Source organism: Chinchilla lanigera, unplaced genomic scaffold, assembly GCF_000276665.1.
Source record: "Chinchilla lanigera isolate Chin_1 unplaced genomic scaffold, ChiLan1.0 scaffold00050, whole genome shotgun sequence".
Classification (NCBI taxonomy): Eukaryota; Metazoa; Chordata; class Mammalia; order Rodentia; family Chinchillidae; genus Chinchilla; species Chinchilla lanigera.
In genome coordinates this window covers 11,800,511-11,815,823 of record NW_004955451.1, presented here as the reverse complement: position 1 = coordinate 11,815,823, position 15,313 = coordinate 11,800,511, and the positions used below count along the sequence as shown (strand labels likewise).

The 15,313-nt window shown below is 47.8% G+C and overlaps 1 protein-coding gene and 1 long non-coding RNA gene across 4 annotated transcripts in view; one reads left to right on the top strand and one right to left on the bottom strand.

Moving 5' to 3' along the window:
- Positions 1 to 11,490: 11,490 nt before the first annotated feature.
- On the bottom strand, positions 11,491 to 12,748 carry LOC102020871. Of its 2 annotated transcripts, none has more exons than XR_001235944.1 (3): positions 12,657 to 12,748; positions 12,259 to 12,363; positions 11,491 to 11,719 (listed from the first exon to the last, which is right to left on the bottom strand). It is a non-coding gene; the product is annotated as an uncharacterized LOC102020871 (long non-coding RNA). The 2 variants fall into 2 exon arrangements; XR_001235943.1 differs by having other exon boundaries at positions 11,491 to 11,691.
- Positions 12,749 to 12,831: 83 nt separating this feature from the next.
- The window catches only part of Kat7 (K(lysine) acetyltransferase 7), a 32,792-nt gene continuing 30,310 nt past the window's right edge, over positions 12,832 to 15,313 (top strand). For both annotated transcript variants that reach the window (XM_005394198.2, XM_005394197.2), the window contains exon 1: positions 12,832 to 13,008. In XM_005394198.2, the coding sequence (XP_005394255.1) occupies positions 12,994 to 13,008 (15 nt within the window). In that variant the 5' untranslated portion in view covers positions 12,832 to 12,993. The remainder of the gene's footprint in view (positions 13,009 to 15,313) is intronic.

Here is a 15,313-nt window from a genome sequence, read left to right as displayed (position 1 = left end):
TCCTCCTTCTTTGCAGTGCTGGTGATGAAACCCAGGGCCTCATGCATGCTCAGCAAACACTCTACCACTGAGCTGCAAACCAGCCCTTCTTTTCTTTTTTTTTTTTTTTTTGTTTGTTTGTTTGTTTGCCGGTATCGGGAATTGAACTCACGACCTTGCGCTTGCCAGGCAGGCACTGTGCCACTGAGCTAAATCCCCAGCCCAGCCCTTCTTTTCTTAAAAATCATTTGGTGCTTCCTCTTTAAGTAAAGGGAATTATAAACAGAGAATTAGGTATAGGGGTTTAGCAGGGGTGCCACCAATGAGGGTCTCTGACATTAGCATCTCTGTAAATCTGCCACCGCCTGAAGAAATCAGGCTGGTTACATCCTGGCCAACACTTCAGTCCTGACTGAATGAGGTCTATTCCAGGCTCTTCCTGTGGATTTCCTGTACCCAACACATCTATTCCACAAGATGGCTCTGGTTCAACAAAATGGCCTTGGCAGCCAAATCTAACAAAAAAGTCCCCAAAGGCTGGATTGATGCTCCTCCCACTCGGCAGCTTGGTGGCGCCTTAGAAGAGTGTTCCTTGCAGAGGGGATAGTTTCTCTGCCGTGCATGTACAGGGTACAGAACCTGAATCCAATTCTGGAAGCCCCTGATGGCTCAAAGCCTTGAGTTTTTCTCTAGGAGGGAAGGGCCTAGAATGTTCCAGTATATTCCACCAGTGGCCTCTGTGACCCCACCTTCCATTCGACTTTGGCAAAGGCCTGGTGGTAATCTACAAACTAGCCTGTATTCTGCTGGGCTAAGAAGCTCCCTGGCCTTGCTTCTTCTATGCCAGTCTAAAATAATATCACAGCCGGGTGTGGTTGCACACTCCTGTAATCCCAGCACTCAGGAGGCTGAGGGAGGAGGATCACTGCAAGTTCAAGGCCAGCCTGGGCTACAAAGTGAGCTGAAGGCTAGCCTGAACTGCATAGCGAGACCCTGTCTCAAAAAGACAATAAATAGCTGGGCGTGGTGGCAAACGCCTGAAATCCCAGCACTCAGGAGGCTGAGGCAGGAGGATCATTGTGAGTTCGAGACCAGTCTGGGCTACAAAGTGACCTCAAGGCCAGCCTGAACTTCACAAAGGTCTCAAAAAAAAAGACCAAAAAAAAAAAAAGACAATAAATAAATAAAATAAATAATATTGCACAAATTGGCACCTTCCCCGGAAGCCCCACCCCAAAGTATCATCTAATTCTTTGGCTTCCTGAGGGTTGGTCCTGAATACTAAGTTCAGGTTTAGACACCAATTGTGTCAACTTCTTGGCCCTAAAACACTTGATCCAGAATTCTTTCCAGACAAGTAAGAAACTCTGGGGTTTCTGAACCCGTGTGTGTTTGTGGGGGAGGTCTGCATTCCTCCAAAAGCTCAAGGAGTACCCCTCACTTGTGGAGACAGTAACTTCAGAGCTCCAGGAAGGAAGGAAAGAAGGAAGACTATGTGCCCCCACGTCACAGCACAGAGCAAGATTTCCACTTGGTATGTACTTGCTATAAGCTAAGCAGCTTGCAAACATGCTGCATTAAACTACCCTACTTTCCTCCATGATTTCTCTGTACAGCACATACAGTAGGTTTAACCTTCAGAGAGAGGTTATAGAATGGGCTACAGAGCATATAGTAGTTAGAAGTGACAGGGCCTGCTTTCAAAGACTGTGCATAAACTGGGCGTGGTAGCACACTCCTGTAATCCCAGCACTAGGGAGGCTGAGGCAGGAGGACCACCATGAGATCGAGGCCAGCCTGGGCTACATAACTGAGTTCAAGGCCAGCCTGAACTGCATAGCAAGACCCTGTCTCAAAAAGACAAAAAAAAAAAAAAAAAAAAAAGACTGCATAATCACCACTCAAGTGTTCAATGTCTCAGTTGAAGGGACTCAGACCTGGAGGTCCACTCCTGGACCCAGAGGTTAGAAGTCAGAGTTAGGAACACAGGCCAGACTAGGTATGTCACAGTCAGTTTGCTTGCTTCCCCAGCCCTGAAGTCTTTGAAACTGATTGTGTCTCTATTGCTCAGAAATAATGGAGGTGAAGGGCCAGGGATGTAGCTCAGCAGCACAGCACCTGCCTGGCAAGCACAAGGCTGTAAGTTCGATTCCTGGTACCAAAAGCAGAAAACAAAAGAAAAGAAATAATGGAGGTGAGTCTGGCGGTGCCTAGATGCCCCTAGAATGGGAGGTGAATTTCACAGAGGCATTAGTACATCTTTGCCTGCCCTAGCTAGCATGCAGACAAATGCATTCCCTTTCCTCTGGGCTTCCTACCTTAGGGAAGGAGAGACATGTAGGAGATTGGCGGGGGGGGGGGGGGTTCACTAAGGAGAAGCAGAAAAAAATGAAAGGGGGTAGCAGGGTGCTGCTGACCTTTAAGAAAGCCTGCCAGGACTCTTAAGAAATGCCAGTAGTAGCCAGGAGTGGTGGCACATGTCTGTAATCACAGCACTCGGAAGGCTGAGGCAAGAGGAGAATCACTGCGAGTTCGAAGCCAGCCTCGGCTACATAGTGAGTTCAAGGCCAGCCTGAACTACATAGCAAGATCCTTCCTCCAAAAAAAAGAAAAGAAGAAACTAAAGAAAGACCAGTAGTATGTCAGGGCGAGTGAGAAAGCTCTTCCTGGGGATCGAAAGGGAAGCCACTTAGAGGAGGCCTCAGGTGGGACTTGACGGGACAGGACGTAAGAATCTACCCAGGAGCAGAAATGTACTTTAATTCTGTAACCACAAAATGATGAAAAGAGAAAAGGACTCAGCCCTTGACTCTGTCTCCCCAACTCTGGGGTGGGGCAGCCAAAGGAGGAGACCTCTTGGCGGGCTGTGCTATCCTATGCTAGAAAACACGGGCTGCGTCCCCTGCCCTGCCTGGCAGAGTGCCGTAGGACAGCAGCCGCTGTCCCTGGCCGCTAAGTGATGGGCACCCCTGCCTGCGGCCCATTCTCTCCTCTCTCAGTGCTTAGTTTGCAGCCTGGCAGGGAGCCTCGGAGCAGGCATGGGGGCAGGGTCCTCCTGGCAGTCCTTAATACTCATTGATTTACAGGCTGCAGGAAGGTGTGGGGTGGGAAGCCAAAGGGGAAAGGCCTGAGATGCGTTTCCATGAAGCAGGGGCATGCCACAGTCAAGCCAAGCACTGTGGTACGTGTTTTCTTGAGGTCCGTGCCTTCAGGCCAGCTGTGAGCCAGGATCTAGCTTTCACCCTTCCTGGGGCCCAGGACTCTCTTACCAACCTGTGTGACTCTGGTGGAATTGGCTAGAATAAGGCTAATGCATCTAAGTGCAAATCTTCAACCTTTTCTTTAAGCTCCACACTGCTGGGAGAGGGAAGAAATAAGAGGTTGAGCAAGCAGCTCACTAGCTCTTGTTTTGGGAGGATTTATTATTATTTTTTTTAATGTACAAGAATTCTTTTGAACCCTCCATGGCTCCAAGAAAAACTATTTGAAAGGTCCCTTCTTATGGGGCCGGGGGTTAAGTGCCAGGGATGGAAGGCTAAATGCCAGGGGTGCTGGTTGCAGGGATTCTTGGGAGCGAGGCTAATGGCCTCCCTGCTGCGGCCTCAGGAATACCAGGTCCAGGCACTGGTTGCCCTGAGAGATGCAGCCAGTTTTACTTCAGACTGAAGGGCACCACCTCCTGGGATTTTCCTTTCTGTGGTGGGAAACAGGGCAGAATACACCCAAGGGACCAATGGACCCTGTGCCCAAGGGTGCAGAGGGCAGAGAAGGTGATGGCAATGAGATCTGGGCTAGGGTGAGATGGTCAGTGATTTATGCAGTTTAGAGTTTGGCCTCTGTGGGTGGAAACAAGATGCATTTTGTGAGTGTTCGTGGTAACTGCTCTTCATAAGGATGGTCTCAAAAGGTCAAAGGATGGGCCTTGAATAGCCCTAATGTCCCCGAAACAGTCCATTGTGTAGCTATTGTCTATACATGTAAAGGAACTCTTCTCGACCCTATTCATACTTGTCTTTTTTTTTTTTTTTTTGCCTCTGGAGTTTCCCAAGTGAATAATTGCACACTACCTTATCCCTAGGTTGAATCTATCTCCTTAAGGCTTTAACAACCAAATAGTTCAACACACATTTTTTGAACCCCTACAATGTGCCAGGCATCATGCTAAGTTCGGGGGGGGGATATATAGGTGAGTAGCGCATGGTGTTCTCTCTCTGGGGAGACTGCTGGGTGGTTTTCAAATGACTTCCCTTTGCAATGACGGCTGGGATTTGGTAGACAAATCTGCAATCTATCCCCTTTATATGTCATACACATGGATCATAACCTCGGCCTCCATCTTTCCATAATCTTTTTCATTTGCCTCATATGGTAACCTCCATATTGACCAATCTGAGAGATTTTCGGTTTTTTGTTTTTTCTTTTTTTTTTTTTTTTTATTTGGTACCAGGAATTGAACTCACGACCTTGCACTTGCCAGGCAGGCGCTGTGCCACTGAGCTAAATCCCCAGCCCCTGGAAGATTTTCTTTGGACTCTGATATGTCTTCCTTAGCAGGTACAGTAACCAGAATTAGGTGCTGTATTTCGTATGCAAATACTATGAGTGTGTGTCACACTATGTGAACTAACTTCCTGCATTTCTGCACTTGAGTTCATGCATACATCCAGTAGCTAATGAGCTCCTCTTACAATACCGCCAGGCACTCTGAGAGGCGCTGGGTATGCAGTGGTAAAGTGGATACTGTCCTCATGGGACCTAGCATCTGGGGTATATGTTGAGGGAAATACAAAGTAAAGAACCCAAGCATCACACACATGACTCTTCAACTGCAAACTGAGGTAAGTTCTGTGAAGAAGAGAATGGTGGGACAAGAGTGTACAGGTGGGGACTGTGATCTGGTCCGGAAGTCTCAGGCAGAAATGACATGTGTGCTGACACCTGCAAGATGAATGGAAAGAGGTGAAGCAAGCAGCAGGGAAGAACAGGCCCGGCAGAGGAGAGAGTGTATGGCATGGCCCTGAGGTAGAAGGAACCCGTGCCTCCTCAGACAGTGCAGGAAGACCTCTGAGGCTGCAGCAAGGGGCTGAGCACAGGGCTGAGTGGGACGGGCCAGAAGGCTGGCCAGAGCACTCACTGCAGGACCAGCAGGGCTCCTAAGGATTCAGACTTGTAGCCGGGCGTGGCGGCTCACACATGTAATCCCAGCACTCAGGTGGCTGAGGCAGGAGGATCGCTGTGAGTTCGAGGCCAGTGTTGACTACAAAGTGAGTTCAAAGTCAGCCTGAAGTAGATAGTGAAATCCTGTCTCAAAAAGACCAAAAACGACCTGGGATATAGCTCAGTGGCACAGCACCTGCCTGGCAAGCACAAGGTCGTGAGTTCGATTCCCGGTACAGAAAACAAAAACAAAAAACAAAAACTAAACAAAAAGACCAAAAAAAACCCAAAAACAAAAAAAAGGATTCACACTTCTCCTCACCGTGGACACTGATGGGAGAGCCAGAAGTGGCTTTTCCCTCAGGTACCGCATTTCTGCTTGTCTTGAAGGAATAGTTATGACAGTTGGAACTGCTAGGAGTCTTCCTGCTGTCCTGGTACCATGTGGCAACGCCTGGTTGGCAGTGAAGGGCCTTCCCCCAACAAATGGATCGGCCCCAGCCTCCAGCCCTCAGGCAAGGGACAGCCTCTGTCACGGGGTGGAGGGTGGGTGGAGTTTTTTGCCCGAGGTATCAGCTTCACAGAGGCATTGGAACAACCCCAAGACGAAAGTCCCTGCTCCTGTCCTAGATAACCCTATCATGTGCACCCCCCCACACACACAAAGTGGTCTGGTAGCCCTGCCTGCTTCCTGTAGCAGCTGTGCTCCACGCCCGATCTGGGGAAGGAGGCCGCTGGAGAAGGAGCTCCAATTCTGCCCAGAGGCTTGGGGCTTGCCCTGGGAGCTTGGGCCATCGTACTCTTGTATGTTTCCATCCTTCTCAGTTTGCAGGGCTGTTGGTGGGTGCCAGGAGAAGGGGGGTCTGGACTCAGCCTTCCTGATGCCCTTTCTCTGCTCCCAGACATCTCTTCTGGAGCATGTGGTTTGGTGTAGTGACATCTGCTGGCAAGGCTGGGCCAGGAACAAAATGACCAGGTGCCCACTCATCCTCAAGTCATTTCCAGACTGGCAAGAAAGTCAACCTCAAGCCCTGAGACTGGCTGGGGTCAGTAACCTCCGCTGGCGAGAGCAAGCCTGGGAGACTGGGGCGTGGGCTTGGCTCGGGTACGGGCTCGTCTGTGGTGAGTAGAGGAAATGCTTTTGCTCCCTGCGGCTTGCATCCTTCACACTGGCCAGTTGATTCACATTTGGATACAGTCAGTCATGAGGGAGTTTGGGTCAACATGTGTCAATGACTCAGGGGGACCCATCCTTAGTCCCCTTTCCTGGAAAAGCTTCTTTTAATAAATAAATGGCAGAATTTTACAAATGGCAGAATAGAAGGTCATTTTTTATCCTCCTGCGATTGGCTGGCTTGGGAACATTTTTAGTTCCTCCCATTTCACCAGAAAAGTGGTATCTACAGAACTCTCTTCATGGTTCTTAGAGCCACGAAGTATAGCAGCACTTCTCCTCCCCAGAATGGGAGCTTGAACCCAGGGCACTGAGCTACATTCCCACTCAGACAGGGTCTCTTTAGTTCACGTTGGCCTTGAAGTCACTATGTAACACAGGCTGGCATAGAACTTACAACGATCCTCATGCCTCAGCCTCCCAAGTATGCGCCACCACACCCAGCTAAAACAATTATTTTCAGACAGGTTTTGCTAAGTTGTTAAATTGCCCAGGCTGGGCAATTAAAATGCTCCTACCTCATCCTCCCAAAATGCTAGAGTTATGGGCATGTGCCACCATGCCCAGCTGACGATGGCTTTTTTTTTTTTTTTTTTTTTTTTTAGACAAGGTCTAGCTATATAGTATAGGCTGGCCTTGAACTCGCTTATGTAGCCTAGGCTGGCCTCAAATTCACAGCAATCTTCTTGCCTCAGCCTCCTGAGTGCTAGTGTTACAGGCATGAGCCACCATGCCCAGATGACTATGGCTCTCCAAGTGGCCCATCAACACTTTTTGGGGTAAAGCAGAGGCTACTTCTCCATCTTCATATATTATCTACACATTGTGGTCAAGTTTCACTTTCTCAGCGGTATGTTTATTTATTTATTTTTTTAAGTGTTTTGAGACAAGATCTTGCTATGTAGCTTAGATTGGCCTTGAAGTCACTCTGCAGCCCCGGATGGCCTTGAACTCAACAGCAATCCTCCTGCCTTAGCCTCTCAAGTTTTGAGACTACAAGTGTGCAACACCACGTCCAGTTTTCATGTTTACTTGACAGAATTCACCACTAAGTGTAACTGAGAGGCCAAAGGATGACAGGGAGCCAAAAATATTAGAGAAACAATTATGAAGTGAATGTCCTGTCTTCTTTGTAACATAGACCTTGTAACTGAAGGTGCCTTGCACACAGCATTTCCCTGTCTTTCCTTTTCTCATGCAAATTTAAAAGAAAAACATCAAGACCCCACTGGCAAAATTAGCAATGAGTAGGATTTCACAGAAAAAGAAACATACAGATGATTAGAGTATATCTTCACCAAAAATAAAATCAAAACTGTTTTGAGGTACAATTTTCATTTTTATCAGTATCACAAGATTTAAAAAAAAAATAGTAACACTTAGTTCTGGGAACAAGATCTTAAATTGGAATCCTTGAACTAGGGGTGTTTTGGAGGAAAGAAATAAAGCAATACCTAAGATGCATAAATAAAAACAAGAGAGTCAGGCATGGTGGCGCACACCTGTAATCCCAGCACTTGGGAGGCCAAAGCAAGAGGATCGGCAAGAGTTCGAGGCCAGCCTGGGCTACATAGTGAGTTCAAGGCCAGTTTGAACTACATAGTGAGACCCTGTCTCAAAAAAAAGAAAAAGTATACAAGTGGAGAATAATTGGAAGACTACATAAAAAAACCTGCTTTGTGGTAATGGTAAGGTAAAAGATCAAAAATTTATTTTGTGTTATGACACTGTGCTAGTAATTTTGAAAAGATCGAGGCGGCTGAGGGCTGGTGAAAGTTATACTCCCACCCTCTCCCATACGCACTTGCCCTAAGTCGACAGAAGGACAGCGCCAGCTTCCTCACGTTGCACTTACAGCTCCCAGCTCAATGCCTAGCACGTATCAGATGTTCAGGAAATACATGTTCAAGGAATACAGGAACATGCCTGCAATCTAAAAAATCTCAATCTGTGGTTCCTGGATCCATTCCATCCTTGGGAGTAAAGAGGAACTGGTTTTGCTGGGGGCGGAAATGAAGGCCCATCCATAATGACAATTCCCTGGGCTTCTTGGTTAAGTGAGTTTGGGCATGGAGAGCCCAGGGAGAGACAGTCTGTGAAAGAAAACCCAATTACACCGAGGAACATATGTTGCCCTGAGGCCTTTGCTGCCATAACAACATCATGTAACTATAACTACAGCCCTGGAGGGCTCTGGCCCCGTCAAATATGGAAAAGGATGTCTTCATCGTGAGACAGCTTTGTGCTCAGGCAGAGCTCCCCAGGGGGCGTGGACAGGGAAGGGAGGAAGACAGGTGGAGGGAGGGGAGCTGAAGAGGGCTGGGAGAAGAGCTACTCCCAAGGCAGGCGAGAGGGATTTTATTTATTTAATTTTTTTTTTAGCAATTTTCAAACTGTGGTTATTTGATTGCTTAGCTTTGGTAGTTATTTATAACCCCAGCTGCAGAGGTGGGGAGCTGCGCCTGAGCCTGTTGGGATCTGTCCAGTAACTTCCCCCAGGTGGGCTAGGGGTGGGGGCTAAGGGTGAGGTACAAGGCACATTAACAAGGGCGCTGAAGCTAGGAGGCCTGCAGGGCCACATGCAGCAGGAGAACAAAGGAGGGGCCATTATGACTGTGCTGACTATTTTTATGTTTTTTGTTGATTTTTGTTTTGTTTTGTTTTGTTTCCGGTACAGGGAATCAAACTCATGACCTTGCACTTCACAGGTACGTGCTGTGCCACTGAGCTAAATCCCCAGCCCCTTTTATCTGTTTTTTGAGACAGGGTCTCGCTATATAGCTCAGGCTGGTCTTGAACTCACTATGTAGCCCAGCCTCAGCGTCCTGGTTGCTGGGATGACGGGTGTGTGTCACTGTGCTTGCTTTCCCTCTCTCTTTTTTTTTTGGTTTTTTTGAGACAGGGTCTCGCCATGCAGTTCAGGCTGGCCTTGAGCTCACTTTATAGCTCAGGTTAGCCTTGAACTCGCAATGATCCTGCCTCAGCCTCCGGAGTGTTGGGATTACAGGCGTGTGCCACCATACCCAGCACTCTTCTCTTTTTTTTTTTTTTTTAGTTTTTCTCCGGTACCAGGAACTGAACTCACGACCTTGCGCTTGCCAGGCAGGCGCTTTGCCACTGAGCTAAATCCCCAGCCCCACTCTTCTCTATTTTTAAGGCAGCTATAAATGAAAAGATTTTAATATGAATTGTGGCCATGTGAGCAACCATTGTCCTGCGATTCTGCCAAAGCAACAGAGACTAGGCCAACACTTTTATTCAAATGTTAGGAGATGAGTCCTTCTACCCTGACACTGTCTTTATTTTTTTTTTGTCTTTTTGAGACAGGGTCTCGCTCTGCAGTTCAGGCTGTCCTCGAACTCACAATGATCCTCTCCTGCCTCAGCCTCCCTAGTGCTGGGATTACAGGTGTGCGCCACCATGCCCAGCATTTGACACTGTCTTGAAAAGGCTCAGACATGTTTCCATTTCTTAACCTTGCAGATAGTTCTCGTTTATTGAGCCCTTTTAGGCACCAGGTGGCAAGGGAGAAGCAGGAGACAGTGTTGCCCAGCAAGCAAGGTTCCCAGCCTCCAGGAGCTCCCAGGCCTTTGAAGAAAACATGAATGATTACAACTGTGTTTGGTATCTGACATCCCACCGGCAACATGTGAAAGGGAATTGAGAGATCTTTTAGGGAGCTTTGTTTTGTTTTCTGGTAACGGGAATCGAACTCATGACCTTGCACTTGCCAGGCAGGCGCTGTGCCACTGAGCTATATCCCCAGCCCCAGGGAGCTTATAAACGTAACTGGGAGACAAGACACAGACTGAGGTAAGGAAATATACAAGGGCACAGAGATCGCCTTCACATTCGCTGCTCATCCGACTGTCCTCACCCCTGGCTAAGGTTATCATTTTAGCCAGTCTCTTGTCTTGCGTCTCCCTGCCACTCTCAGCATTCCCCTAACACCTGCCAGAAAGGGATCTGTAAAATGAAAATCTGATCATGGGACCTCTCTGCTCCAAGTCCTTCAGAAACTGCCCACCATGGTGGGCAGTAATCCCAGCACTCAGGAGGCTGAGGCAGGAGAATCACTCTGAGCTCCAGGCCAGCCTGGGCTACATAGTGAGTTCAAAGCAGCCTGAATTGTATAGTGAGATTGTCTCAAAAAAAAAAAAAAAAAAAAAAAAAAAAAAAAAGAAGGAAGGGAGGAAGGGAGGAAGGAGGAAAAGGAAAGGAGGGAGGGTGAACCTACCACCTGGAGTCCAGTTGACTCAGCGGGGTGTTGAGGGCTGTGCACAAACTGGTACCCAACAACAGTCCTATGCTTTTCCTAGCAAGCACCTCAACTCTACCATGCCAACTCAGTCACCCTCACCTCGGTTCCCCTGGATGGAAAGTCCTATTTTCCACGTCCAGTGACAAAAATTCATCCCACAGAGTTGACCCTTGCTTCACTTCCATGAACCTTCACTCTTCCTAAACCTGCCAGATGAGCCACTACTTCCTCCTCTGTACCCTTGGACCTTACTCATCCTTGTACTTCCCCATGGGTTTTTTTGGTCTTTTTAATTTTTTTTCTGAGACAGGATCTTGCTATGCAGTTCAGAGTGGCCTTGAGCTCACTCTGTGGCCCAGGCTGGTCTTGAACCCGTAATGATCCTCCTGCCTCAGCCTCCTGAGTGCTGGGATTACAGACATGAGCCACCACACCTGGCTGTTTTTGTTTTTTGTCTTTTTGAGACAGGATTTCGCCATGCAGTTCAGGCTGTCTTGGAACTCACAGTGATCCTCCTGCCTCAGCCTCCCAAATTCTGGGATTATAGGTGTGGGCTACCATGTCCAGCTCTGAAACCGTAAACTCTTTAGTGTCATCTGCAATGTTAGAGAAGGCAGTGTGGGAGATTAACTAATGCTGATTATCTGTAATGTTGGAAATGGTAATGACATTCTAATTGACCAGCAAGTATTTACTGTGGGTAGAACATAAATAGTGCACTAGTAGGATGATACAGAAGAATTGAGATATGCTCTTAATGTAAGAGCACTTACCACGTTAGGGAATGAGAACATCCTAGAATGATCTCACAAATACAGCAGCAAGTGCAAGGTAATAGAGCAATAGAGTGAAATTAAATGCAGGTGTCCTGAAGGGATACAAAAGAAACAGGGGCCATTTTCAAATAAGTTATGTGCAGTTCAATCCAAGTTATTAAAGGGATTTATTTGAAGCACTAAAAGCTACATACTGAATACAAAAGCTGCCTCTGTCAACAATGGCCCAGGATCTCCCCAAGGAGAGTGAGTGCTGGCTGAAGGTCTGGAACGTTTAACTTTTCAGAGTCCTCTGTCTGGACATCAGTCAGGTGTTTATCCTCAGCAGCTCTGTCCTTTAAGCTCTGCTCCGGGTGGAAATCTCCATTTTAACTGCCCCAGGTCAAAAGTTGGCTCCAGGATCCTAATTTAGGGACTGACCCTTCCTGGATCCCAGCCCGTCCCTCTCCGCCCCGCCTTGCTCCACTCAAATCTTCTAGGGAGGTTAAATTCCCCTGCCTGCTTTCCATTTTCTAGTCTTTTCTGATGGTTCTTCTGGCCTAATATTCTTGACCAAGCTCTCCTTCCTAGGCCCTTTCATTATTATGTAAATATCCATTCCTTTCCGGGCTCCAGCTTCACTAAAAATATTCCTTCCTCTTTCTCCCTCCCCCAACTCTTGGCTCAAGCAGCCATCTGGAATCCAGCAGTCATTTGAGCTAAGAGGGGTTCCACGCTTCTCTGTCGCTGGTAAGGCAACCTCACATTCAAGAAACAGAAAACAACCCCCTCCGACCACGCACTTTCCGAAACCCACACATAGTGGGGCAAGGCGGTGGGCGCTCGCCACAGAGCTCAACTGGGAATTCTTTGGAGGTACAGTTTTTGGAGCAGGGCTCTGCCTCTTCCTGCAACGTGAACAACTAACTTACTTGCTGTTCGCTCGCGGCAAGGACAATGTCTCCTCTACCAGACAGGAAACTTCCTCCTGACGATCGCCACTCTTTTGTTCCTAACTTAAATCTCCGTTCCGAACCCTTTGGATACAAGAATAACACTTACAACACAAAGTTTCTTGTGCAAAATACCCCTGCCCAACTTTTGAGTGTATATGAGAAACGTAAACGTCCTTTAATCAATTAGGCACCGAAGGGGTTAAACCTCGGCAACCTGATGGATTCTGGAGGTTTCCTTCCTTGACTCCAGAAATTAACAGGATCGGGAAGAGGTATTTTGCCCCAGATAATGATGAAAACCGTTAACTTCAACTGTTAAGATTTTGCCCTACACAAGAATGGCTACCCCCACGCCCACAAAGGGTGCCACTCACCTAACTAGAAATGGTTGGCCCAAGGTTCTACGATAGGTGGTACTTCCTGCCCAATTCCAAAATGGCACTCACTAGCTTCACCAAGAGGAGAGAACCCCCAGAACCCTCTCTGGCCCGTAACGTCACGTGACGCGAGCCCCAGCCGGAAGTGAAGGAAAAAGCGCTTCAACCCGCGGCGCCTGCGCAGAAAGCTCTCGACGCTAAGAGGCAGGAGGCACTTGGGATCGTCCGCAGGGCTGGGACTGCTACAGAGGCCGCCACGGAGCCCGTCGGAGCCACCGTTACTCCTGCTGCTGCTGCCGCCCGAATCGGAACTGTCGGGCCGCAGCCGCCGGCAATGCCGCGAAGGAAGGTGAGAAATGGGAGAAGAGGGATGGCGGGTTTGTAAGAACAGTCGATGGAGCAACGTGACGCAGTTGGCCACGCCTCACCGTGGTCGGGTTCCAACTTCCCGCTCCCCTAAACCTAGTTAAGCTACACTCTCTTCGCTTCTGCCGTACCCGACAGAAAAATGTGGGCCCGACCCTGGCCTCGGCCTATGCTTGCAACTATTCCCGCCCTCTGCTTGCCTGGGTCGGAGGTGTTCTTATTGTTAATTGGCCGATGAAACGTCTCGAAGCATATGGATTGGCTGGTGGCACCGCCTGTTTGGCTCAACGGTCACCTCCCCGCGTGCGGGGGCGGTGTCTGGGTCCGGCCCCGGCACTCTGCGATTGGCTGTGGAGAACGATCCCTCTTGTCTTGATTCGCCAGGCTTGGCAGTCTATCCCGTGGGGGCGCGGTTTAGCAGGTCCCTGATTGGATGGCTCGGGTCCCCGCCCTTCTGGATGGGAATTCTGATAGGCGTAGAGGCGGAGTTTGTGGTGCCGCCTTCCTTTCCAGGTGGGGACACAACAAAGCAGAGAAGTGGGTGGTGGGGATCTAGTCCCCACTCGCGAGGGATTCCATCCAGGGTTATTGTTCCTGAACCATCATCCGTTATTTGCTTTGTTTGGCAGTGCCTAGAAAATGCAGTTCGTGAAATTAAAAAACACCTTGCTAGTATTAAAGAGTCACAGAGGAACACCATCTTTTTTTCTCCCTCATTTGAGCACAGGGAAGTCTAGTGGGGTGCCCCAAGCCGCTCATCAGGCAATGGGATAGCCAGAGCTGTAGAACAGTTGTAATTCAATATATGTGTAGTTCAGGGTCAGAGGTCAGTGACTGACATATATGGGTAATTGGACGAAGTGGCTTAAAGAGTCCCTTTCATCCCAGCGATTTGCTGTGACTCTTTCTGGGGTCTTTGCTCGTTTTTGGAACGGTTACTCATGAAATATCTGCAAAGCTAGTGGTATTCTGCTCAATTCTGTGGAAGTCTTTTTCCTTACAGAAGCTTTCCAAGTTAAATATTCACACTTGTAATGTCTTTTGTTTTTGTTTTTGTCTTTTTGAGACAGGGCCTCGCTATGCAGTTCAGGCTGGCCTTGAGCTCACTTTGTAGCCCAGGCTGGTCTCGAACTTGCAACGGTCCTCCTGCCTCCCGAGTGCTGGGATTACAGAGTGCTGGGATTACAGAGTGCTGGGATTACAGGCGTGCGCCACCACGCCCAGCACTTGTAATGTCTTTTAAAGTGACCTAAGTTGGTAGGTGGATTTTATGTTAAAAAAATGCAGAAATAGTATCGGTGCCTTAGTCCAATTCCTCTTTCTGCAAGTTTCAAATACAAGGCATTTTTGAAAATCTCAGTTTTTTAGTAACTTGTTTGGTGCCAGACCTGTCCCTGAGCCCACTTACAGTTTATATATATATGTGTCTCATTTAGTACAACTGCTTATGTATTTTGCTGCAGAAATATTGATGTGTCCGATTATGGAGTGTTATTTGCAGGATATATGTGAAATATTCCCTTTTTATTTTATGTATTTATTTATTTATTTATTTATTTATTTTTTGGTCTTTTTGAGACAGGGTCTCAATATGCAGCTCAGGCTGGCCTTGAGCTCAATTTGTAGCCAAGGCTGGTCTGGAACTCGCAACAATCCTCCTGCCTCAGCCTCCCAAGTGCTGGGATTATAGACGTGCACCACCACGCCCGGCTCAATATCCCCTTTTTAGAAGTCTAAAACATGAATTTCAAACACAACTAGTCCTAAGTGACTTACTCTTTGAATAAAGAACAAGACCTTAGGGCTGGGGGTGTGGCTTGGTAGATGGTCTGCTTATAGACAGAAGCTCAATGGTGCTTTTAGCACTGTTCCAGTTCCTTTCCAGTTTAGTGAAAGATACAGTACTAATGCTGATTTTTTTTTTTTTTTGTCTTTTTTGTCTTTTTAAGACAGGGTCTTGCTCTGTGGTTCAGGCCGGCCTTGAGCTTACTTTGTAGCCCAGGCTGGTCTCGAACTCGCAACGATTCTCCTGCCTCAGCCTCCTTAGTGCTGGGATTACAGGTGGGCGTCACCATGCCCAGCTACTAATGCTGAATTGATGAACTAGTCTTTAGGGCTTTGTGGCTGTTTACTAATAATTAACAAGTAACAACTGAAATATGAATTTGTGAAAACCTGTTTTTGACTACCTGTGAGTCTTGAGTCTTGAGTTCAAGTTATCTTTTTCAGTACTTCTGGCATTCATATGGAAAGATGTCAAGGATTTCTGGGATGAGAAGAATTTTTTT